The 23,254-nt window shown below is 37.5% G+C and overlaps 3 protein-coding genes across 4 annotated transcripts; 2 read left to right on the forward strand and 1 right to left on the reverse strand.

Annotated features, from left to right (window-relative positions):
* Positions 1-1,390: 1,390 nt before the first annotated feature.
* psmb12 (proteasome 20S subunit beta 12) lies at positions 1,391-4,896 on the reverse strand. The gene is made up of 6 exons (XM_077195091.1): positions 4,666-4,896; positions 4,482-4,552; positions 4,146-4,277; positions 2,556-2,685; positions 1,777-1,921; positions 1,391-1,602 (listed from the first exon to the last, which is right to left on the reverse strand). Exons 1-6 carry the CDS (start codon positions 4,711-4,713, stop codon positions 1,475-1,477), a joined length of 654 nt encoding a protein of 217 aa, XP_077051206.1. The 5' UTR covers positions 4,714-4,896; the 3' UTR covers positions 1,391-1,474.
* On the forward strand, positions 4,491-8,208 carry LOC143701638 (proteasome subunit beta type-7-like). 2 transcript variants are annotated; one of them, XM_077195090.1, is made up of 8 exons: positions 4,491-4,727; positions 5,783-5,867; positions 5,947-6,044; positions 6,277-6,417; positions 7,237-7,352; positions 7,434-7,492; positions 7,605-7,756; positions 7,899-8,208. In XM_077195090.1, the coding sequence occupies exons 1-8, from the start codon at positions 4,687-4,689 to the stop codon at positions 8,008-8,010; spliced, it is 804 nt and encodes a 267-aa protein (XP_077051205.1). In that variant the 5' UTR covers positions 4,491-4,686; the 3' UTR covers positions 8,011-8,208. The 2 variants fall into 2 exon arrangements, with proteins under 2 accessions (XP_077051205.1, XP_077051204.1); XM_077195089.1 differs by lacking the exon at positions 4,491-4,727 and adding an exon at positions 4,868-5,076.
* Positions 8,209-8,633: 425 nt separating this feature from the next.
* Positions 8,634-11,155, forward strand: LOC143701637 (proteasome subunit beta type-8-like). The gene is made up of 6 exons (XM_077195088.1): positions 8,634-8,948; positions 9,114-9,258; positions 9,350-9,461; positions 9,691-9,820; positions 10,541-10,745; positions 10,913-11,155. Exons 1-6 carry the CDS (start codon positions 8,802-8,804, stop codon positions 10,999-11,001), a joined length of 828 nt encoding a protein of 275 aa, XP_077051203.1. The 5' UTR covers positions 8,634-8,801; the 3' UTR covers positions 11,002-11,155.
* Positions 11,156-23,254: the final 12,099 nt, after the last annotated feature.

Here is a 23,254-nt window from a genome sequence, read left to right on the forward strand (position 1 = left end):
GGACGTGACGCACGAGGGCGCCTACGCCCTCGCCCTCATTGGTGCTTACATCACGATCAGTCCATCGATAGGCTGCAGCAGTTGCCGCAGAGCAACCAATAGGCGCGCGAGCTGCTTCGCCTAGGTCTGCTCTGTGCAGCAATGCGCTTTAAATTAATGCAAAAATTAGGATAATTTTTTGGCTTCAGTATTCTCGAGAAAAGAGGTTTTCCCGTAGCGTAAGCTAGCCTACGCAACACGAGAGTACTCTCGTAAGAGAACTTGTTAATTATTCAACAAGAGAAATAGGCAGAGTTATTCATCATTGTGCAACACAATTCGGATACCACATGACAACTTACAGTGCTTGGCTTTTTTGAGAAAAAGGAGAAGAGTCTTTTTTTTGCGGCCTCTATGAAAATGATGGATTCAGCGCGGGTGCGACCATGGGCGTGTCTTGTTGCACGAGTGACTGATTACCATCATGGAAACGTGAAAGTCACGTATGTAGATAGACTATCTTGAATCTTTGAATTTAAAATCTGGATGATCTACGCCCATGCCTGTAACAGATGGTGCTGCAATCAACTATCAAATATCAATATTATAGCATGCAGATAATTTTTCAACCAGAAAAAAAAGCCTGAATGAACAAAATTATTTCCTGTGTGTGTACCTGGTAAACCCTACATTGTGAGGGCTAATTTTTTGACCTTGTGGTTAAATTATATATACATTATAGATATATATATATATATATATTTTTTTTTTTTTTTTTGGTCCCCACGAGGAAAACAGCTTCTAAATCATACTAAGTGATCTTTTTTTGAAATGTAAAAATACAGAAATTTGTCTGTGCATGTCTGAATCTGAGACATTTGGTAGGATCTTTTTAGTTTCACATAGAACCCTAGATCAAATTTCCATCACTCATAGGCCTATACTGTGGATTAATACTGTACATAGTTTGTATTTTATAATGATAGTCTATAATAATTATATCCCCTCACAGTATGCTGTTATGTGCTATGATATTTTATTAATTGCGTGTGTACATTTTGCTGTGCTGAGTAGTGCTTGTATAGTTATAAGTTAGGTTACTTTCTAAGAGAGCTTTTGGTTTGGTTGTTTTGGTTATATTCTTTGCTTCCCACCATTGAAAATAAGAATAAAAAGACAAAAAGGTGATGTAACATTTACTATTTAATTTACTATTTAATACTTTTTCATTCAAAAATTATACAATTACAGGGTTGAATGAATCAGTGAAATATTACATAACCTACCATATTCACAATAAACCCATACTAAAATTATTACTATAGCCTACATTAATTATTAATAGTTTTTTTTTTTTTTTAAATAATGAGCCATATACAGACAATACAGAAATACAGATAAACCACAAAAATTATTTGGAATCAGAACTTTTATTGCATGTTCATCATTAACTTTGTCAAAAATCAAAGACCCCATGGATAAGGACAACAGCAGTTTATTTATCATTAAATTTTGGCAACTTGTCTCCTGGGATTACAACATGCTCGACACCTTTTTCAGAGATGACAGCCAAGTGGGCAACACCCCCACTTACATTGTCTCTTCCCATAGCCAAAGCCAGAGCTGAAAAAAGTAATTAATTTTTTTCAGTGAATGAAAAACTTTTCACTCTGTTCCTCACACTAAAGTATTGAATTGGATATTTTCAAAAGACTGGATTTGGAGACAGACAGTCAGCATATATTTTGATTATAAAGAGCAGAAAAAAATATGCTGAGTGCTTTGAAATGTACAAACCATTAACAGCAAAGATTTGACACTCCTCTCTGGTCATTCCTGGCTTGTACTTTGCATCTGCGTAACCATATATGTATGTGCTTCCTGACCCGCCAATAGTGAAGGGCTGACTCACAAGCATCCCCCCCATAGAAACAGAGTACACCTATATAGAAAGACAGTAAAATACTGCATCATTAAAACTAGTTTTGTGCTGTGCAAGGGAAAGTACAACATTAAACACCAAATCCCAATGTTTGCACACTAAGCCATCACAGAATGATTTGTACATCAATAACCTTTCATAGATTGTCACCGTGAAATAGCTAATCTAGTATCAATGTTGTATTTATACATATTTGATGCAGTTCAAATACCGTAATAAGCATGACTTTATAGGCATTGTTTGTCATTACAGGTAATAAAATCCCTTATTTTGTATCTTGACAATAATAGCAACATATTGAGCAGGCTTTTGGAACTGACAAATGTTTAACAAGTTCTTCACATCTGCTGTAGAAGTCACAACTAGAATGCGTGCATAAGAATCTGAATTGGTTTAAATATCCATGGTTTGTATATCTCAAGACAAACATTCATGTTTTGCTATGGGCCTATTACTCTTTCTGATGGAAACAAAATGGCTTGATCCCTTTTCTCTTCTGTCCTGGCAGTGAGAATGTGATCCAACCAAATGGAAAAACATCAGTTTTTTTTAAAAAATAAAACTTCTGCATATGACACACACACCTATAAGAAATTAAGTGGATAGAACCACAGTTCAACTATGAGTAATGTACCTGTGGCCCTTTTTTCCTGTCCCAGCCTGCAGTTATGAAACCAGCTGAGAGCTCTTCTTTATGCTGATAGCACAGCTCCTGCATAATAGAGGCAGCGGCCATTACCAAAGGAGGTTCATCCATCTGAATACTAGATTTCCAGGAGGAAAAGAAAAAAGTTTGATTGAAGAAAAAGGCTATTTTCACTTTAGTAACTATTCATTATGAAAAACTACTAGTGCCACTTTAAAATAAAATTAATTAAAGAATCAATCATCAATGTATTACTTAAAGGAGCTGTATGTAAGAAATTTATTTCAATTAATCATAAAATGGCCCTGATATGTCACTAGACATTAAGAAATCATGTTAATTTCAAATACTTATATCAGGATCCGGCCAGGCCAGGATACTGTCATTTAAAAAATGAAGTTGCAGCCCTCAACTGATGTTGATGTTGTCATGTTGTGTTTTAGTTTGATGCGCCACCCTCCACCTATCTACCAATCACAAAGTCAGTAGTGTTGCGGCATCCGGGTTGCCAGCTCTGCTCTAGTTACCACAGCTGCAGCTACAAACGTGTCTAATGTCTAACGTTGCGAAACCAAAAAAAAAAAACTTGTTATGAATCCGAAATTGTGACAAAGTCCGAAATAAAAAAAGGATCTGTATAGGAGATGCCTTTGAAAGATGGAGACGGCTGAAAACGGAGAAGAATTTGAAGACAGACGCCAACGTTGCTAATTTTCTCCTGGACAGGTAAGATTCATCTATGTTTGGCTAACTTGTACTTGATGTAAATGGACATTTCAAATATTCATGACAGTCGAACAAAGTTATGCATGTTCGTGCAAAGTAGCGTTACGTTAGCTCATATGGAGGAGGTGGGTCATCGAATTGAAAAGGTAAGGAATTGTTTGGGTAATAAAAACGGCGAGTCGTCATTACTAACATTAGCAATGCATTATCAGAGCCCGTTTCTCTGTCATTATGATGAGACGCTGAGGAAAACAACATTAGCACGCCCATTATTGTTTATCATGCAAGTTCTACAGCCAAAAATAATAGAATGACACGTAATCTTTCACATCACAGCATTATGGACGTGTACTGCAGGGTAAGTTAAAAAATACAGCTGGTCGCTTTCACTTATAGCGTCAGCTAAATGAATAGCTGTATCTTTGATATCGGTTACACACAGTGACAGAGGCTTGTGCTTGTACTTACGTTAATGACAGATACCTACCGTTACAAGTTGGACTAACAGCTACTGTTCTAACAATGAACTGTCAGATAAGAGCCGAGCGTACATCTTTACGATTATATTTGGCTAATCGCCATTAGTACATTTTTGCGATATATAATTACTTTGCAAAACATCCCTCATTTGAAGCATAAACATAATTAACAGAAAAAGCTTCTTGTAGCAGCCTACGTTCCTGCTGTATCCTGCAGCCTATCTGGCAACCTGGAGTCAGCGAGGAGGGAGAGGGGATACACCGCTCTACAGTAATTTGAAAGTGATTGCACTACCAGTTTTGGCCACATTCTTACATACGGCTCCTTTAAATTTGTAAATAAACCACACATTACACAAAAGTTTGGAATCACCTGTGGAATGCCAGCTGGAATTTGGCTGCACGCGTGATGGCTTGAGCATCAGCAAGTGATCCTGACATGCAGCAAAATATTCTGTCATGAACTTGAACTAGTTTGTTTATTACCTTTGATGAAACATAAGACCTGGATACAAAACACAATGTGCTGTTTATTCATTTATACTTTTTAGTTAATCTATTCACAATATTAATTAACCATAAAAACATTTATCCAAAAATGTCACTGTTTTAGTATCACGTGCTTATGCACGATTCTTTTTCAACGTAATAGCGTTTGCTGCCATTGGGGTGGAATATGTGGGATACCTGGTATAGGCTATCAACTTACCCACCCATCGAGGCTCGTGAGTCTGAGCCAATAATGACACCTCCAGCGAATGCCACCGCTAATATTGTAGTCTGTAAAAGAAAATGCAATTATAAATAAAGATTTCGGCTTAATGATCGATTACGCAAATCTTAGTCTTGCGCCATTATCAGAGTGAAAATGAACGTCAGGAAAATTGTCTCACCCCAGTGCTGACGCCTTTCACATGACTGTAGGACGAATACCTCTCCATATTTTTCAAAGCACGTAAGTAGGCTGCCTTTATCTGAAAATCTAACAAAATTTTCTAGTCTTTGTTCGTTATTTTATTATGTGTGAGAGAACCTTTTCAATTGAAATAGCCTACCCTTTAGCCTACCACAACGCGCACGACTCCGAAGCACCTCAGAGAGCGGAAACAAACATTCTGTGAATTGGTTGGTCCGTCAATAGTTTCACTTTCTAAGCAGCCGCCTCTCAATCGTTTGTCTCTACCTATTCTACGCTTCATGTGCCTAAATTACTGAACATTCCGGTACCACTCACATTTATTTGCAATGTTACCAACTGTTGTGAAGACTACGGAGCCGGGCTTCTGCTTCGAAAACACATTAAGGTAAAACATAATCCGCAACTCGTTGTTTTTTAGTGATACCAGGTGAGTGTGAAAGTGATAGTTCGCAGTTAGCGAAGAAAGCTCATACAATGCAATAGCCTACTCTATTAATGTAAACTATCAAGTGTTAAAAATAACGATTTTAAACGTCCCTCGTTAATTATTATTATTTTACGAGATACACTTAAAAAAGCAAAGTAGCTAGTTGTACAAATAAACTTGATATGCATAACAGAAAATAAAACAGTAGGCTATAAGTCAATTTAAAAAAAGTGAACAAAAAAATAGTTGTCCTTTAGTCTATTGTCGGGTGCCTATTGAGACTGCCTATTTGGCACAAACACCCAATGATTTTTTTTTTGTTTTTTTGTCAGGTTGCTCTCCACTGGCAAATTGGTTCATATGGGAAGTGTGATTCAGCACATCCCAAATATGTTAAATGTGTTGCCTCACATGATGTACAATGATTTGCTGCATCTCACATCTCTGGCCAAATGTGGAGCTGTTTAGTGAATCCAAATCTAACAATATTTTGGTTCCTCCCCAAGGGTTAGTTTCCCTCCCCTCTAATGACACTGCTGACATTTAGGCATGCAGACTTGCTTTGGCCTAAACCAGTCAGGTTTTGTGTGTGGGCCATCTATAATAAATCCATTGACCCCTGACATTTGACAATGTTGTTTGGCCTATATGTATTTCTTTATAGAAATGACGCATTTGACGGTTTGGTGAAGGGGAAGAAACCCAAGCCCCTTAAAACTGGAACAACTATTGCTGGAGTTGTGTTTAAGGTAAGACAAACTTGAGCTGTAGTGACACTTGTTTATTAATTGAAACAGGGTGATATTTGATCTGACCTCTGTTTTGCAGGATGGGGTGGTTTTAGGTGCAGATACTCGTGCCACATCCAGTGAAGTGATTGCTGACAAGATGGTTGCCAAGATTCACTACCTTGCTCCTAACATTTAGTAAGTTTAAACAAAAAAATCAAATGAAATGAAATGTTTATCATAATTAACTTTGTACTGGTTACCTCATTAAGTATACCATTAAAATGTATGAAGACCAAAACTGTAACATAAAAAAATAATTTATAATTGAACTCTATTGAATTTTTAACATGGATTATAATATATGTAAATGACTTTCATTGACTGTCTTTGTTTCTTTACTTTCCATTTGACCTTTCTCCATTCAAAGTTGCTGTGGTGCAGGAACAGCAGCAGACACACAGAAAGTTACTGAACTTATCTCCTCCAATCTCACTATCTTCTCAATGAACAGTGGGCGGAACCCCCGTGTCATTATGGCAGTCAGTGTCCTTCAGGATACTCTATTTAGGTACAGTCACATTTACATTTTTTACGCTTTTAACAAAGAAACATTATCTCGTTTGTATTCATAGGTGTTTTTATATGTAGTTCTAGCACACATAATATTATTTTACGTTTGGATTGACACTGATATGCAACATGTTATTTTACTTAGTAAAATGTTCTTCACACTAAAAGAAAAATGGTTCTTTTAAGAACTGTTTACTGAGAGGTTAACTGGGGAACCAAAAATCGTTCTTCTATTGCATCGCTGTTAAAACCCTTTTTTGGAACATTTATTTTTAGAGTGTATGTCCGAGTTTGTCTCTCCAACATGAAAATAATGAAAAACATGAAAATAGTCATAGTAAATGTTTCTGACCATAACTTAATAAACTTAACTGAACAAAAGAAAAAAAATATTAGGGCTTAAGTAAGGATTTCAAAACTATAGTGATTAAAGATAGTGATAAAAGATAAATACATTTGATTACATGTGATGTAGAGACTTGGTTGGAAACTCCACATATTCACACAGAAAATAATTACAATGAAAGGCATCAATACTGGGGAACTGTTCCATATATGGGATATAGAGAGACATTTAATACATTCATATATTTAGTTTGAGGTCATGAAACATGTAAAATATTTCTGTCATTTTAAATGCTTTTTTTATGTATGACTTTGATAAAAATGCCTTTATGTAACTTATTAAGTGCTCCTTCGTCTTTAAAAACTGTGAAACAAGTGGGAATATCTGTCTACATTAAAATCTATTCTGTAGTTTCCATTATTCTATCTGGGTTGAAAACAAAATAAAAATTGCACATAATGTTTTCTTAAGATACCATGGCCAGATTGGAGCTAACCTGCTGCTGGGTGGGGTCGACTGCACGGGATGTCACCTCTATGATATTGGACCTTATGGGGACATGGACAAGGTGCCATTTCTTGCTATGGGTGAGATTTCTTCTTTTAATATGAACATGATTGGGGGATTTTAATTTAAATTATTTCATCCTCACAATTTTTTCATTTCAGGATCAGGAAATCTAGCAGCTATGGGAATTTTAGAAGACGGCTTTAAAACAGACATGGATGTAAGTATGGGATAAAATTTATATCAACATATTGGATGGTCTGTATTTCACTGCCAGTAATGTACTTTGTGTGCATTTAAGCTGTTAATTGTTTAATTGCACAATTATTTAGCTGGAGTCTGCCAAACATCTGGTTCGGGATGCCATCTATGCAGGTGTAATGAATGATCTGGGTTCAGGTCATAACATTGACTTGTGTGTCATTACAAGAAATGGTGTTGATTACATAAGGCCATACCAGGAGTCAGAACACATAGGGAAAAGGTGGGTGTTTTCTGATGCATAAACACACATTCTTATAGTATGTTTAGCTTGTTTTAAGAGCTGCATCACATTACTACATGGAGTAAAATCTGATTTTAGAATTTCTAATAATGCTTGCTATTGGTCACTGTTTCCCCCACAGAGAGGGACGTTACAAATACAGCCCAGGAACAACCGCAATACTCACAGAACAAGTTCAGCATTTTGAAACGGAATTGATTGAAGAGAGTGTGCAAAGGATGGAAACCTCATAAAGATTGCATATAGGCTACAACTTTTTTGTAACATTTAAGAGATCATTACTAATCTTTTCAAAGTGTCCACAAATGAATGTGAATTTTAAAAATAAAATTGATCATAAGTCAAATAGAAGACTACATAAGAGAGAATAGGACACTAGACACACAGCACGTGAAATCTGAAATTTTAAATAAACTGTGATTTGTCAGTTTTGAAGTGACTGTTTATTTCTAACCTGATTATTTATGTGTTTATTTGGCTTTGCAAAGCAGAAACCTTTTCTGGTCATTATAATTTAAAGATTGTTACAACCTCTGGAGAGTGCCACTCGTTTTCCTATAGTTTAAACCTGCAGGAGGCAAAACTACATAGTTACTGGTGATGTCATTAGGGTTTGCTGTTGGCAGCGTTTCTAATTAAATGGCCTACAATAAAACACTGAAAACGTTGGCAATTTAGGCTAAATCGGTTCTAAGTAATTAATAGTTAAACAATCGTGTTTACAAGTGTATTAAAGTTTGACATTAGTTTTAAACTCTTAATTATTTGGTTTAATTTGTATGTGAATAATTTCTCAATCTATTGAATGAAATTAGACTATATTGGTTAATAAGCAAGACGTGACTTTTTATGAATTGCCTATCATTTAGAATAGTGTCTTGTTTAATACGTTAAATCATTTTTTATTGAAAAACAGACAAATTTCCGATTGAAGACCCACCCACCAAAGTTAAGTATCACTTTCATTTTCAATTGATCTCGTTGTACCATACTAAGCTTGTTCGTTATCGATTCGCTTTTAACTATGGCGCTACTGGACGTTTGTTTGTCACCTGAGCTGAAACAATCAATTTCTCCTCAAGCTTGGGAATCTGAGCCGAGCACCCGTGGTCCAAGTCATTACATGTTTGGACTGAACGCCAACGAACTGGCCGTCCCGACGGGAATGGACGTAAGTTGTCTACCGCTACATCCGTGTTGACGCCTTGATTCCCCACCAAAAATAATTAAAAACATATCTGTATTAAACAGACGTCTATCTTAAACCCGTGATTTTAGCAAAAGATTGATCCCTAGAGTATTCTCTTCATATGTTTCTCATTTTTAATTTCCACAGCCGGAGCAGTTTCTAAGACCACTCACAGAGGGAGATACGGACATAAAGATTGAATTCCTTCATGGCACTACCACTTTAGCTTTCAAATTTCAGCATGGAGTGATGGTGGCTGTGGACTCAAGAGCATCTGCAGGGTCTTACATAGGTGTGTTTTTAAAGCTAAAAAAAGAGTTGATAGCAATCCTGTCTAACATTTTTTGTTGTTGAATACTTAACCCTTTTTATTTCATTTGCAGACACAAAAACATTCAACAAAGTCATTGAGATCAACCCATATCTCCTTGGTACAATGTCTGGCAATGCAGCAGACTGTGTATATTGGGAGAGAAGACTGGCCAAAGAGTGCAGGTGAGTTTATCCATCAATGCATTGTTGTTTGTGATATCTGTGAAGTGAAGACTGTTCTGAAGACTAATGGGTCTGTTAATGTATATCAGCTGAAACCTGTCAAAGTTTAAGAGAATGTTTTTTAAATGGAATAATGGTTTTCAAATTAATAATCATATTGAAATACATTCAATCTACAAGTAGCCTACTGAAAAATAATCATGAGATGCTGATATTATATTTTTTAAAGGATTTACAAGCTCAGAAACAAGACAAGAATTAGTGTGGCTGCAGCCTCAAAGCTTCTAGCCAACATGGTCACTGAATATCGTGGCATGGGCCTCTCCATGGGCACTATGGTTTGTGGCTGGGACCAGAGAGTAAGATCCATTAACATTTTTTTTTTAATGTTCAACCTCCACTTTTACCTCCCAATCTCACCTGCAATCTTTCTCTTTTCACCCTCTTTACCCACCTTGAAAATCAACATGTATGTCTAAATATGAAAATAGTAAATTCCTGAATTTGAATTGAAGAAGCAAACATGATGCAAAATAGCAATTTAAATTTAACTTAAGGAAAGAGAATTGGATTGAGTGACATTTTTAAACTGAAAAGGAAAGTTTGTTTAGACAAACTTTGAATGTTGGCTTTAGCTTTCTCTGAAGTATGAAGCTCATTTATGTCTTAAATACAGACAGGCAGAGTGACAGGTTGGAAAAATACTTTATTTCCCAGAATGCATTACCTGTGATGAAATTCTTTGAATTACAATGTTATAAACTCCTCTTCCTGTAATTCCACTTCAACTTCCTGTGTGGTGTGACCAGTTCAATTCAGTTCCAACTCAACTCCAGACAATTCTTTGTTTATTTGTTCAGGTTGTTGATTAGGGTTGGAGCAAAACTCTGCAGGAAAGTGAATCTTTAAGGACAGAGTCGTCCATCCCTGCTTTAAATGGTTTATATAGGGTTAACATCAATCTATTCAATGGGTTTAAAACAACTTGTTTTAAACCCACTTTTAAAGTTGCCCACCCCTGATTTAAAGCATTTTCCAACAGTCCTTCTACATCTTTACCAGCATTTGTGTTTTTACAGGGTCCAGGTCTATATTATGTGAGCAGCAATGGCACAAGGTTAGCAGGAGATATGTTCTCCACAGGCTCTGGGTCTAACTATGCCTATGGTGTAATGGACTCAGGGCATAGGTGGGACCTGAGTGTACCCGATGCTTACGACTTGGCAGAGAGAGCCATTTATCATGCCACACACCGTGATGCCTATTCTGGAGGGGTGGTAAACAGTAAGTAGCCCATCGTATCACACAGTAATTAAACAGTGACAACAACAGAATGTGTTGGCTTTTTTTTATTTTTTTTTATACTAGCAGTCAAAACATTTAGTATCTGAGATGGTCTTCTCGTATCCATTGCATGGTGAAAATCTTGTCTCTGTGCTTTTTATTATCAGTGTACCACATGCAAAGAGATGGCTGGATCAAAGTTTCCCAGAATGATGTTGGTGATCTTCATCAAAGATATGTTTCTCAGCGAAAGTAACAGGCTTATAGGTCAGAGCTGTCACTAAATGTTATCACAAGCAATTTTTTAAACTAGAGACCAGTTAGTTGGTTAGATGAAAAATATCAGTAATAAAGAATAATTTTCAATGCCATTACTGTATGTAATATGAAATAAATCATTGTGAAAACAATTGTCTAATGTTTTTTTTTTAATCCAATATCTCACCTTAGAATGTATAAGCAATATCTGTGGAACATTTGGGGGGGCGGGTTCAAAACTTTTCTGTAATTTCAATTCAATTCAAATTTATTTGTATAGCGCTTTTCACAATACTTATTGTTTCAAAGCAGCTTTAGAGAAAGTGCATTTCAGAAATGTACATAGAAAAATACAGTTAGTTAATCATGTATTAATTTAGGGTATAACATATCGCCGGCGTTGAGTCGTCTCTTCACAGGCGTCGAGTCGTCTCTTCACAGACGTTTAGTCATCTCATCGCAGGTGTTGGGGCATCTGAAGTCTCCATGAGAGGCTGGATACAAACAGGAGCTGACAAACGCTATTTACCTCGGGACTAGCGTCCCGAGATAACAGCAGAAAAGCAGATGGGAAATAATTAGCATAGCAGCTGTTCATAATATTAATGCATTTGATATGATTCAGTAGCATAAAAGGTAAGCATTATGTGAATGCTTGGTTAAAGAGATGCGTCTTTAATCTAGTTTTAAACTGGGACAGCGAGTCTGAGCCTCGGACAATATTAAGAAGGCTATTCCAGAGTTTAGGAGCTAAATGTGAGAACGCCCTCCCTCCTTTAGTGGACTTAGATATCCTAGGAATGACCAGAAGCCTCGAATTTAGTGATCTTAAAGAGCGCAATGGATTGTAGGGCGATAGAAGGTCCGTTAAATACACAGGAGCTAAACCATTTAGGGCTTTATGGGTCAGTAGTAATACTTTGTAATTGATACGGAACTTAATAGGTAACCAGTGTAGAGATGATAAAATTGGTGTTATATGGTCATATTTTCTTGACCTAGTAAGAACTCTAGCAGCTGCATTTTGCACTAACTGTAGCTTGTTTATTGAGGATGCAGGACAACCAGCTAATAAAGCATTACAGTAATCTAGTCTCGAGGTCATGAATGCATGAACTAACATTTCTGCATCAGAAACAGATAGCAATGTTTCTAAGGTGGAAAAAGGCTGTTCTTGTAACATATGAAATATGATTTTCGAAAGACAAGTTGCGGTCTAGTATAACACCCAGGTCTTTTACTGTAGCGGATAAAGTAACAGGACATCGTTCTAAATTAAAATAGCATTGTAAGGGATTTTGTGGGTAGTTTTTTGGACCAATAAGTAACACTTCCGTTTTATCTGAATTTAATAGCAGGAAATTACACGTCATCCAGCATTTTATATCTTTGAGACACTCTGTCAAATTAGATAAGTTAGTGTTTTCATCTGGTCGTGATTAAATATATAATTGAGTGTCATCAGCATAACAGTGGAAATTAATTCCATGTTTTCTTATAATATTACCAAGTGGCAGCATATATATTGACAATAGCAGAGGGCCTAAAACAGATCCTTGCGGCACTCCATAGTCTACTGACGTTATCTTCTATTTAAACAGACAAAATGGTAACGGTCTGTTAAGTACGATCTAAACCAGCTTAATGCCTGTCCCTGAACACCAGTGTAGTGTTGTAGTCGATCCAAGAGTATTTTATGATCTATTCTGTAGTATCGAACGCAGCGCTAAGATAGAGTAAAACTAGTATTGAGATACAGCTTTGGTCAGAAGCTAAAAGTAAATCATTTGTAATTTTAACTAGCGCAGTTTCTGTGCTATGATGCGGTCTGAATCATGACTGAAATTTTTCATAGATATCATTTTCTTGCAAGAAAGATCACAATTGAGCGGACACAACTTTTTCTAGTATTTTAGACATAAATGGAAGATTTGAGATGGGTCTGTAATTTGCTAGGTTATTTGGATCTAATTGTGGTTTCTTAATGAGAAGTTTTATTACTGCCAGCTTGAATATTCTTGGAAAATAAAGACGAGTTAATAATATTGAGAAGAGGCTCTTCCACTACAGGTAACATTTCTTTCAGTAGTTTAGAGGGTATTGGATCTAATAAACATGTTGTTGGTTTAGATGCATTGATAAGTTTATTTAGCTCTTCCTGTCCTATAGTTGTAAAGCGGTGTAGTTGTTCTTGAGGGGCGTTAATTGAGGCTGAATCATAAGACACCATGAAAAATTGTACATTTACAATTGTGTTTCTGATGCTTTCTATTTTCTCAGTGAAGAAATTCATAAAATCATTACTACTAAACTGTAACAGAATATTTTGCTCAGGTGATGTCTGTTTATTTGTTAGTCTAGCCACGGTATTAAATAAAAACCTTGGATTATTTTGATTATTTTCTATTAGTTTGCGGAGATGCTCAGCCCTGGCTGTTTTTATAATGTGACATACTGTCTTTCCACGTGATTCTAAAGACCTCTAAATTAGTTTGTTTCCATTTACGCTCTAAGTTACGAGTTTCTCTCTTGATAACATGCGTAGCACTGTTGTACCATGGTGGTTTAGTTTTCTCTTTAACCTTTTTTAATCTAATTGGTGCAACAATTTCTAATGTACTAGAGAAAATGGTGCTCAAACTGCTAGTCATTTCCTCTAGTTCATCTGTTTGTTTGGGTTCACTGAGCAGCTGAGATAGATCAGGTAAGCTATTTGAGAATCTATCTATAGTGGTTGGAAATATTGTTCTACCTGGTCGATAACGTGACGCAACTTGACAAATTTCAGCAGAACGTAGTGTGCAAGTTACCATGTAATGATCAGCGACATCATCACTTAGCGGTATAATATCTATATCGTTTGGATTGGTTCCATATGATATAATTAAATCTAGCGTATGATTAGACGATGAGTGGGACCACTGACGTTTTGCTTGACCCCAAAGGAGTTTTGACCAATAGATCTGAGAGAAAGTCTGCACTCTTTTAAGAAATCAGCACAGGGCCCTGGAGGTCTATATACAGTAGCCAAGGCTAGAGAAAATAGGGATTTCTTTCTTACATCTGAAAGCGTAACATTTAGCACAAGTACTTCAAATGAATTAAACCTGTGACCTGTTTTCTGAGTAAAATTTAGAATATCTCTATAGATTGTTGCAACACCGCCGCCACGACCGATCAGACGGGGCTCATGCTTTTAACAGTATCCTGGTGGAGTAGACTCATTTAGACCTAAATACTCATTTGGTTTAAGCCAGGTTTCAGTAAGGCAAAGTACATCGAAACTATTATCTGTGACCATTTCATTTACAATAACCGCCTTAGGTGTGACCGATCTAAGGTTTAGAAGACCTAGCTTTAGAAATTGTTTTTGTTCACTGATATTGAGATTTTCTGGTTTAATTACAATAAGATTTTTCCTAGATCCTACAGTATATTTATTGTTTGGCCTCACTAAACGAATGGCATCTACGCTAATTTTAGTGTCTTTGTTTATCCCGAGGTTTTCCCGCAGCCTGCTGGATCCAGGCCGTTTCCAGATCTGACGAAGGACTTTCGCCTGGACCTGATGACAATGCAGTGCTGAAGTGCCAACTAGCCTCTCCCTATGGAGGATCCCTAAACCACTCTACAGATAAAGCGTTGTGGAATTTTTCGGTTCGCGTACCTACCCAAAGTGATAAGATAAAATAAAAATTCTGCATCAAAATTTATAGACAAGTAGTTTGTTTAGGCATGGTTTGTAAGGAATTACAAACCTGCGCACATATATTCAAACGCACATAACTATAGAATCAATTCTTAATGCGCATGTGAACGCCATCAGCGTCTATCACAGGTTCACGTTTAAAGTCTGTTTAGAGAGAACGGTGTTTTCTTAGCGGCCCCTAATTTAATAACAAATGATCATTTAGACGGAAGTGAATCAATCAAAACTAACTTTAGCTGGAAAAAACATTTTTCAAAGGCCACTATAAAACCAAACCAATCTCTGTTACCTTAAATTATATCTTTATCTCTGTAAAGCTGCTTTGAAACAATCTACATTGTTAAAAGCGCTATATAAATGAGGATGACTTGACTAAACGAGGAATAGACACAGTTTCTATATAATGTTCTACACTACTTATATCAATTAGGTTGGGACAGCAAAGACTGTGATTTGGACTTTGACTTACTAGTCAGATGGTGTGTAACGTCTTGGAGATGTTGTCCGACAGAACAGCCGCTCCGATTCTGCTGGGGTGCAGGCCATCAGCACGGTAGAGCCTAGGTCGCTCCCAGAACAGATTCCAATTATTTACAAAGAGCAGTTTCTGTTCATTACACAATGACATTAACCATTCATTTAGTGCAAATAATCTACTGAACCTTTCCTGTCCTTGTCGGTACGTGGGAAGCGGTCCAGACACGATGATCGTTGCTTCAGGCAATGTCCTGCGTACCATCTCGATCAGGCTCCTGTAGTCCTTCTTCAGAACCTCCGTCTGCCGCAGCCTGATGTCGTTCACTCTCGCGTGCAGCACAACAGCTGCGACACGCTCGTCACCGTTCAGGATCTCGGGAACATGTGCAGCGACATCTAGAACACGAGCACCAGGAAAGCAGTGAGTGCGCACCTTACACTTACCTGAGGTAGCACGGACATGACGGACGATGGAACTGCCGATGATCACCGCGTCGTCGCGTTCCGACTCGCAAAGAGGGGAGAAGCGGTTCCGGGTGGAGATCTCAAAGACCGGGAGGGGCGGAGAGGTTCTTGCTCTGGTCCTGGCTCGTGTCCTCCGCTGTGGGATCACCCAGGGTCCATGGTGTTGTGTCGGTGCCGGAGTGAATGAAGCCAGGGATGATCGCGTCCTGGGAGCTTGCGTCCTGTGCAGAGAAACACACGGAGTAGACGAGGTCGGAGTCAAAAAGTCACTAACCACTGACTTGTGAGCATTGGCGCGTGATGTTTCAAGCGCTGATCGCCGATCTCGCAGCTCGGCTTGCCTCTCTAGTAGACCACGGATCGACTTCTCCACGGACTCCAGCTCCAACTGCACCGAATGCAGCTCGAATGTGTCCTCACCTGCACTCAGAGGTAACGTTAGACACACATCCGATATATTCGCCATAATAATAGATAAACAGTAAATTAGTAGTGATACTACCAATATCACTACTAATTTAGGACTGAAATCCCGGATATAACCCTTATCCTTTCAGTGAAAAGTGTGTAAATGAGACGATCGATAGGCAAGAGGCCACGCGTGCAATGCTAGCGGGCTAAAGGCTAGTAGCAGAGATTCGGAAAGTTGGATCTAAGTAGCGATATCAAAGCAATCCGATTGTTTTTTATAAGGAATAGTATCGAAGATAAGTTCACATGCTGTAAAAATAGAAAGTGCTTGTTTATAAATGAGTGGTAAAGAAGAAAATCAAGGATTTATGAATCAATTCGCCGGAGCTCCAAACACAAACACAAACCGCACCACATGCGGAGAAATCTTATAATGCAATTGCATTATGATGCATTTAAAAGTTAGTGACCAAACATATGTCCTTCAAGTTGGCTAATTTTGATCGGTTTCTGGGTCACAAGATGGAGGACGGAGGAGCAAGGAAGTATCAATTTGAGTATTGAGAAACACCTAGAGTGTGCACAGACATGTACTTCAAATTCTGACCAGAAAAAGTAGACAATCCGGGTATCTTTGGAATACTCACTTTGGATCACTAATTCTAAATGTGAATAATATTAGAACGGATATGCGAATTAAGATGCAGTAATGTTGACAAGGAAAGAGATGGTATCATGTGATTAGTGAGAACCAATCAAAGTATGCTAATGTCATCACTGTGGCGCTTTCAATTTTAATATCATTGGACAGAGTACAAGTACATATAATTGTAAGTTGTAAGAAATCACCAGCAATTGATAAGTATACTGTGATTGTGCAACTGGCAAGATACAGTTTTATATGTGGCCTTTGTGTTTAGAATTCTCCCTTTATCAATGTGCTGGATTCAACTCTAACATTAGCTCTGCCAAGAGACTGGTTGTATATGGACAGCCTTTTATTTTTCACATAAAATCTTGATAACTAGTATTATAAACATAAACATAACTAGTAACATAAAATCTCTAGATAACTATAGACTGTAAATAAATGTATGAAGATCAGGCCTGGAACTGAGAGGATTTGTAAGTTACTTTCATAATCATAATCTCTCAAAACCAATGTATCTTAAGTGTTCTCTCTCTCTCTCTCTCTCTCTTTTTATAGCTCTCACTCTGGCGATGGGTCAAGTGGAGGCGTTGCATACACTGTAAAAAGTGAACAGTTGGATCAACCTAAAAAAATACTTCAATTGGTAACACCTAAAAAAATTAAGTTTTCTCAACTTAAATTATCACGTTTAATCAACTTCATTTCGCTAGGTCAATCACACTTAAATTATTTGAGTTCATTCAATCCTATTATTTACATTAGTCTGACTTAATTTCACTGCATTCCAACTTAAATGTATTAAGTTTTTCTACAGTTGGGTCAACTTAAAAAAATTACTTCAATTGGTAACACCTAAAAAAAAACGTTTTCTCAACTTAAATTATTATATTTTCTCAACTTAATTTCACCAGGTCAATCACACAAGACTCAAATTGCTTTAGAAATATTTATTAACATTAATTCATTTTATACGCCATCAGTATTTTTCATGTTACAAACTTTGAGAAATCATTACAAACTGTTCATATTTGTTGTGCCAATGAAATTTCATTTACTGACACACTTAACATCCATTCCATTAACAGTCTTTTTGCAAAGTTGTCTTTGCACAGCATATGCTCAAAACTGAGCCACTAATACATTTATAAAAATAAATATAAAAACATAGTGGTTATGCCCTATGCCCTAAAAACAATTAAAGGGATAGTTCACCCAAAAATGGTTCAAGTTGTTCCAAACCTGCATGAGTTTCTTTCTTCTGCTGGACACAAAAGATGATGTGTTGAAGAATGTTGGTAACCAGACAGTTGATGGCACCCATTGACTTCCATAGCAGGGAAAAAAAAATACTGGAAGTCAATGGGTACCGTCAACTGTCTGGTTACCAACATTCTTCAACACATATTCTTTTGTGTTCAGCAGAAGAAAGAAACTCATGTAGGTTTGGAACAACTTGAACCATTTTTGGGTGAACTATCCCTTTAATATATTCTTAAAATAGAACCATAAGTGTATGATAAGTGCTTTAGAACACATTACAGGTAATGCCCTAAATTTAAATTGAACCAATCAACTACAGATTCGAACATACAACTACACATTCATACAAGACATATGAATGAACAAATGGATAGTGTACAAACATAAGAAAACAAATGAAGCATCCAACTAAAACGGAGACATTCTTTCAAACACAGACTAGACATATGCACATTCAAACATTACTGCAAGTTCACTGTAGTCTACTGAAAAGACTGAACTTTTGGTGACATCTTGGGCTGATCAAGCTGCAAGAGAACTTTCTGGAATACCTCGAATGTAAAACGAAGCTGATGTGAACGAAGGCAGTTCATTCAAAACTTTAACACCCTCGATGATGACACCTATATCAGCCGGTGGTTCGTGATGTTCTCCCCCCTCCTTCCGAATAACATACACCGCCTTGGTGAGGTGCTCCAGCTCACCCTCGCAATCATCTCGCTGGTTCTCCTAAAGTAGTGTACATTAAAAAAAAAAATACAATTTGCGTTCATAACTACAAAACACAAATTTAAACTTTCTGAAAAATAAAATCAAAATAGAATATGCGGAAATTCAACTCACAAGGTACTCCTTGATGAGGTCTTGAGGATTTCCCCCCAGGAAAACGATGAGGGCCTTCAGGACACACACTCTTTTCACGTGAATGTTTTTAGTCTGTGAAAAAGCAATTGTGATTATTTTTCTTATTTTTAAAATTCTGAGTAATCTGTAATAGAGAATCAGATTTCGCCGAGGATGGCAAAGGACAAGAAAATATAAACATTTACAAAACTATAAAAGTTTATACTAATGACTGGCCAAAGTATATACATCACAGAAGTATACAAAAATCATTATTCAGATATACAGTAAACACTGATGTCTACGTTACCGTTCAAAATAGAATATTGTAGTGCTGTGCGTTAAACGCGTTATTAACGGCGTTAACGCAAACACATTTTAACGGCGTCATTTTTTTTATCGCGAGATTAACGCTCTTTTTGGCCTAGCAAACAACACCACACCGGATAGCTAGACCGGAAACAAAACAACAGGCACGCCGCACGTACTTGTTTGGGCTTGCGCGCCGGCCAAAGAGTAGTAGGCTAACGTTACGTTTTGAGTGGATGGCGCGAGCGCGAGACGCCGATCTAGAGACGTGCACTCTCAACGCAGTAGACTGTGGCGCGGGACTAGATTTGATGGCCGAGTGCGAGGGCGGGCTCGAGCGGTAATGCACTCACTCTGTGTGCGGATACGGGAGAATAAAACGATTCGCGGGACTCCCGCAAACTAGAAATATCTATGAATAAAACATAAAAACTAATACATTTTTATTCATATGTTGCAGAAAAGCAACAAGAACAACTAAAACAAAATAGAAACGATTTACAGGCCAGAGTTTCTTTTTATAACATGTTTGCAGCGTTGAGGGATGTAGCCAATCACAGACATATGAAGAAGCATCAGAAGCATTTAAAATAGACTCCCCTCACCGCTCAAAACAGACTTTTTGTTCAGTGCTGAATTCTGTAAGCTGGCAAATCCTCAAATTATAACAAACAAAGTGTATATATTATGAAAGATGCATTGTGCAGTCAGCTTCACTGATAATAACAGATGTGTGAGATTGCGATGAACTGATGTCAGCTTTTTAGGAATTATTAAGGGAGCGCACTTTGCGCGCATTCAGTCATGCCAAACCATGCACTCAGTAGCCTGCTTGCTTTTATGTTATAACAGTGGTTTGTGTGTTAATGCTTTAATAACAAATAATTTATCAGGAGCATTTATGCTTATGTGTGGTGGCGACACGTAGGCGAAAGTATTTGGAGGTAGCCTACAAAAAAAGAGTCTATTTGCGGGCGGGAGCGGGACAAAAATGTTGCGGGCGGGAGAAAGTAACATAGAAAATAGTTGAGAACGTCAGTTATAACGACCCACGTATGAAAAAAATGGACGGGTTTAAATCGGGCTTGGGCTCATAATTACAGTTTATGTGTCGGGCCGGGCTCGGACACAATGCGCACGGGCTCGGGTTGGGCTTGATTTTTTTGGGCCCGATCTAAGCTCTACAATGGATGACTTCAGACAGAAGCACATGGATACCACAGCTAATAACAAACTTACTGCTGATCCACTTTTCCATGTTGATAAGAGCATTAAAATTAGAAAAAATAATGAGACAAATAGAAATCAAGGGACATTTAGAATAGATAAAAATGTGCGATTAATCGCGAGTTAACTATGGCATTAATGCGATTAATCGCGATTAAATATTTTAATCGTTTGACAGCACTAGAATATTGTTTTCTTCAGTATAGCAGTTTTTTAGCTGAAACCGTAGTCCTCTGTAGTTCATATAATGCAAGTCAATGGCTACCGTCACTTTTGAGAGTCAAAAAAATAAATAAATGTATACAAGTGACTCCAGACAATACATCGAGGTCTTATGAACTGAAACGATCAGTCTGTGCAAGAAACAAGAACATGCAACATTGCCATGAACACACTCAGGGCCGTTTGCTGAGGCTGTTCACAGGTAATCACAAGTAATAATGTTGTAAATAATGTTCAGTTTTTTGCATAGAACGATCGTTTTGCTTCAATGAACCTTAAACCTCAATGAATCGTCAGGACCCACAGGTATTAATTTTGTTTTGCCTGTATGTTTTTTGTGACTCTTTTAGACTTGCATTATATATTAATCACCATGGACCACAGTTTCAGCTAAAAAAAAAAACTTCTTTACTGTTCTACTGAAGAAAAAAGTCACCTACATCTTGGATGGCCTCGTTGGGAGTGCACGTCTCTAGATCAAGGGCCCGGCCCGAGGATAGAGACGGGAAATATCGGCCCGACCCGACAAGTTCGGGCTCGGGCTGAGGATCTAAGCTTTAGAGCTGATTGAGACGCACCCAATGACTTTTATCACAGACTTTCAACATCATTTAGGGTGAAAAAAAGGCGATGAATAAATCGGAGCTAACGTTTCAAAGACAAATAAAAGAACAGACAAACATTACTTTAAAAGCAAACTCAATAGGCTACTGCAGAAATTCAAATTCGAGCATTTTGTCCCGCTCCCCGAGCACTTCCCGCCCAAAGCATTTGTAATATATCGCGCGGCACAGACGGTTAAGGAGGCATCAATTTTAAAATTACTTTATACACATTCTCTTGGTCGGGGTTACGTCACAAATCATGTGACCTGCATAGCAACAAGCCGCCGTGTTTGAAGGGTAAAACAAACCAAATCAAAAAGGTATCTATTCACAGAAGTTTTGCTGTGGATTATGTCGGTTATGGATACTAACGGACTACTTTGTATTAATGATGAATGATATCTGTGTATGCGAATGTATGTCGGTGGTGAGAAGTCAATGTAATAAAACACTCATGTAAAACACTCATGTAGTGAATGTAATAAAACACTCACTGCTAGCTGCGCTAGCAGCTATATGAATACAGATCTTCTTCTTCTATTACATGTGTTACAAAGTGGCTGTAATGAGCTCAGTCTGTCAGTGGCACAGCTTGTACAATGTCAGTGAGGGACACAGTTTTTTCAAAAAAGCCAATAAAGGCTAACTGCATAAATGTATCTTATTCCCCACACAACTAGTGCATTTCATTGTTGCTTATCAGTGTAGAGCTGCCGACCATTATGCATAGCAATGTCATAACATAACAACAGAAAATTGAGTGGCCATCTCTGCAGTGGTATTATTTTGTTATTCTTTGATTTGTCCCTCAATTTGTCCATTCATTTGAGATTACATTTCTATTTAGATTTAAAGTAAAATGGTATGTGCATACCCTATATTCACTTTTTGCATTAACCAGTCATCAGATTAAATTTTATTGAATGTAGTGTCTAACGACAACAGCTTCCAGGAAATGAGAGGAGCAAATGTAATGGTAATCTGATGTAGGCCGCCATAGCTTTGTGCTGTGTGAACTAACACCTCGTCCAATCGCCTGGAGCCATTTCTCTCTCCTTTCTGGCTAAGTTGCCTGGCTAGGTATCATGTAAAATGAGAGGTCACTCCTCTTTACGCTGTTGTTTGTGCAACTAACAACACAACAGTTTTTAGGCATGATTCTCGGCGCTTGTTTGTCTTCCGCTTTCGTGTTGCTTAATGGCGGGCGCTTGTTTGTTTTACCCTTCGCCGCGTTGCTATGCGCGCGCAGTGCATTATGGGAGTAAAAGTCCCGGATGTCCGACCTTGAGAATACTCCTAAGATCCAAACTGAACACATTTTTATAAAACAAACGAGTAGATACAACATCCTGTATTCATAGAACATTATTCAGTAACGCTATTTCGCAAACGTACGTTAAAAAATTCGGTTAATTACGATTTCGTTAGTATTCATGTTCACAAACAACATTAATTAACTCATAAACAACTAAAACACACGTCCAAAAGTTGCATATTCGAGTATATTAATTAAAACAAACTTCCAACCTACCTTATTCATCCGAGTGCGAGAGAAAAAGAAAATGGCGGTTAAGCAGAAGTTCCAGACAGGCTTGTGCGTCATGACGTCAGAAAAAGAAAACGTCTGACGCGGGGGTCCTTAAAGGGAAATTATACTTTGGGTGAAAGTGAGATATTTGAGTGTCAGTGAATTTCTATGCGTTCAAGTTGAATGAGTGTACAATAATCAGTTACGATTAGGAAAGCAGAAATACGAAGTAAATAGACTCAAATAGTTCTAGTAATCCAACTTACACCCATATTCACTTTTTATGTTGTAATCATTGATCAAGATGGAGCAGAAGAGAAGTGCGTTTTAGGAAATGAACTGCCCAAATTTTTTGATCAGTGAATTTAAGTGTATTTTTCCCTCTAAAATTAAGAACATAAACATGTATTAACCTGCTTTCATAGAGCAGGACAAAATACTGCATGAGATTGCAGAGTTGTTTCTATCAATTGTTTTGTTGAACCACTGTGTGAACAGCTGTATCCACTTTGTCTCAAAGTTTGATAATAAACCATATTAGAA

Source organism: Siphateles boraxobius, unplaced genomic scaffold (assembly GCF_051911475.1).
Source record: "Siphateles boraxobius isolate OS27281-9 unplaced genomic scaffold, OSU_SipBor_1 33, whole genome shotgun sequence".
Taxonomy (NCBI): Eukaryota; Metazoa; Chordata; class Actinopteri; order Cypriniformes; family Leuciscidae; genus Siphateles; species Siphateles boraxobius.

Coding starts and splice junctions, on each gene's coding strand:
- LOC143701637 (XM_077195088.1), top strand. CDS start 8,802: ATGGCGCTACTGGACGTTTGTTTGTCACCTGAGCTGAAACAATCAATT. Junction 9,821..10,540: donor TTTGTGGCTGGGACCAGAGA/GTAAGATCCATT, acceptor GTGTTTTTACAG/GGTCCAGGTCTATATTATGT. Junction 10,746..10,912: donor TTCTGGAGGGGTGGTAAACA/GTAAGTAGCCCA, acceptor TTTTATTATCAG/TGTACCACATGCAAAGAGAT.
- psmb12 (XM_077195091.1), bottom strand. CDS start 4,713: ATGGAGAGGTATTCGTCCTACAGTCATGTGAAAGGCGTCAGCACTGGG. Junction 1,922..2,555: donor ACAGGAAAAAAGGGCCACAG/GTACATTACTCA, acceptor CTTTCTATATAG/GTGTACTCTGTTTCTATGGG. Junction 1,603..1,776: donor TCAAATCTTTGCTGTTAATG/GTTTGTACATTT, acceptor TACTTTTTTCAG/CTCTGGCTTTGGCTATGGGA.
- LOC143701638 (XM_077195089.1), top strand. CDS start 5,018: ATGTTACCAACTGTTGTGAAGACTACGGAGCCGGGCTTCTGCTTCGAA. Junction 5,868..5,946: donor TTGCTGGAGTTGTGTTTAAG/GTAAGACAAACT, acceptor TCTGTTTTGCAG/GATGGGGTGGTTTTAGGTGC. Junction 6,045..6,276: donor TACCTTGCTCCTAACATTTA/GTAAGTTTAAAC, acceptor CTCCATTCAAAG/TTGCTGTGGTGCAGGAACAG.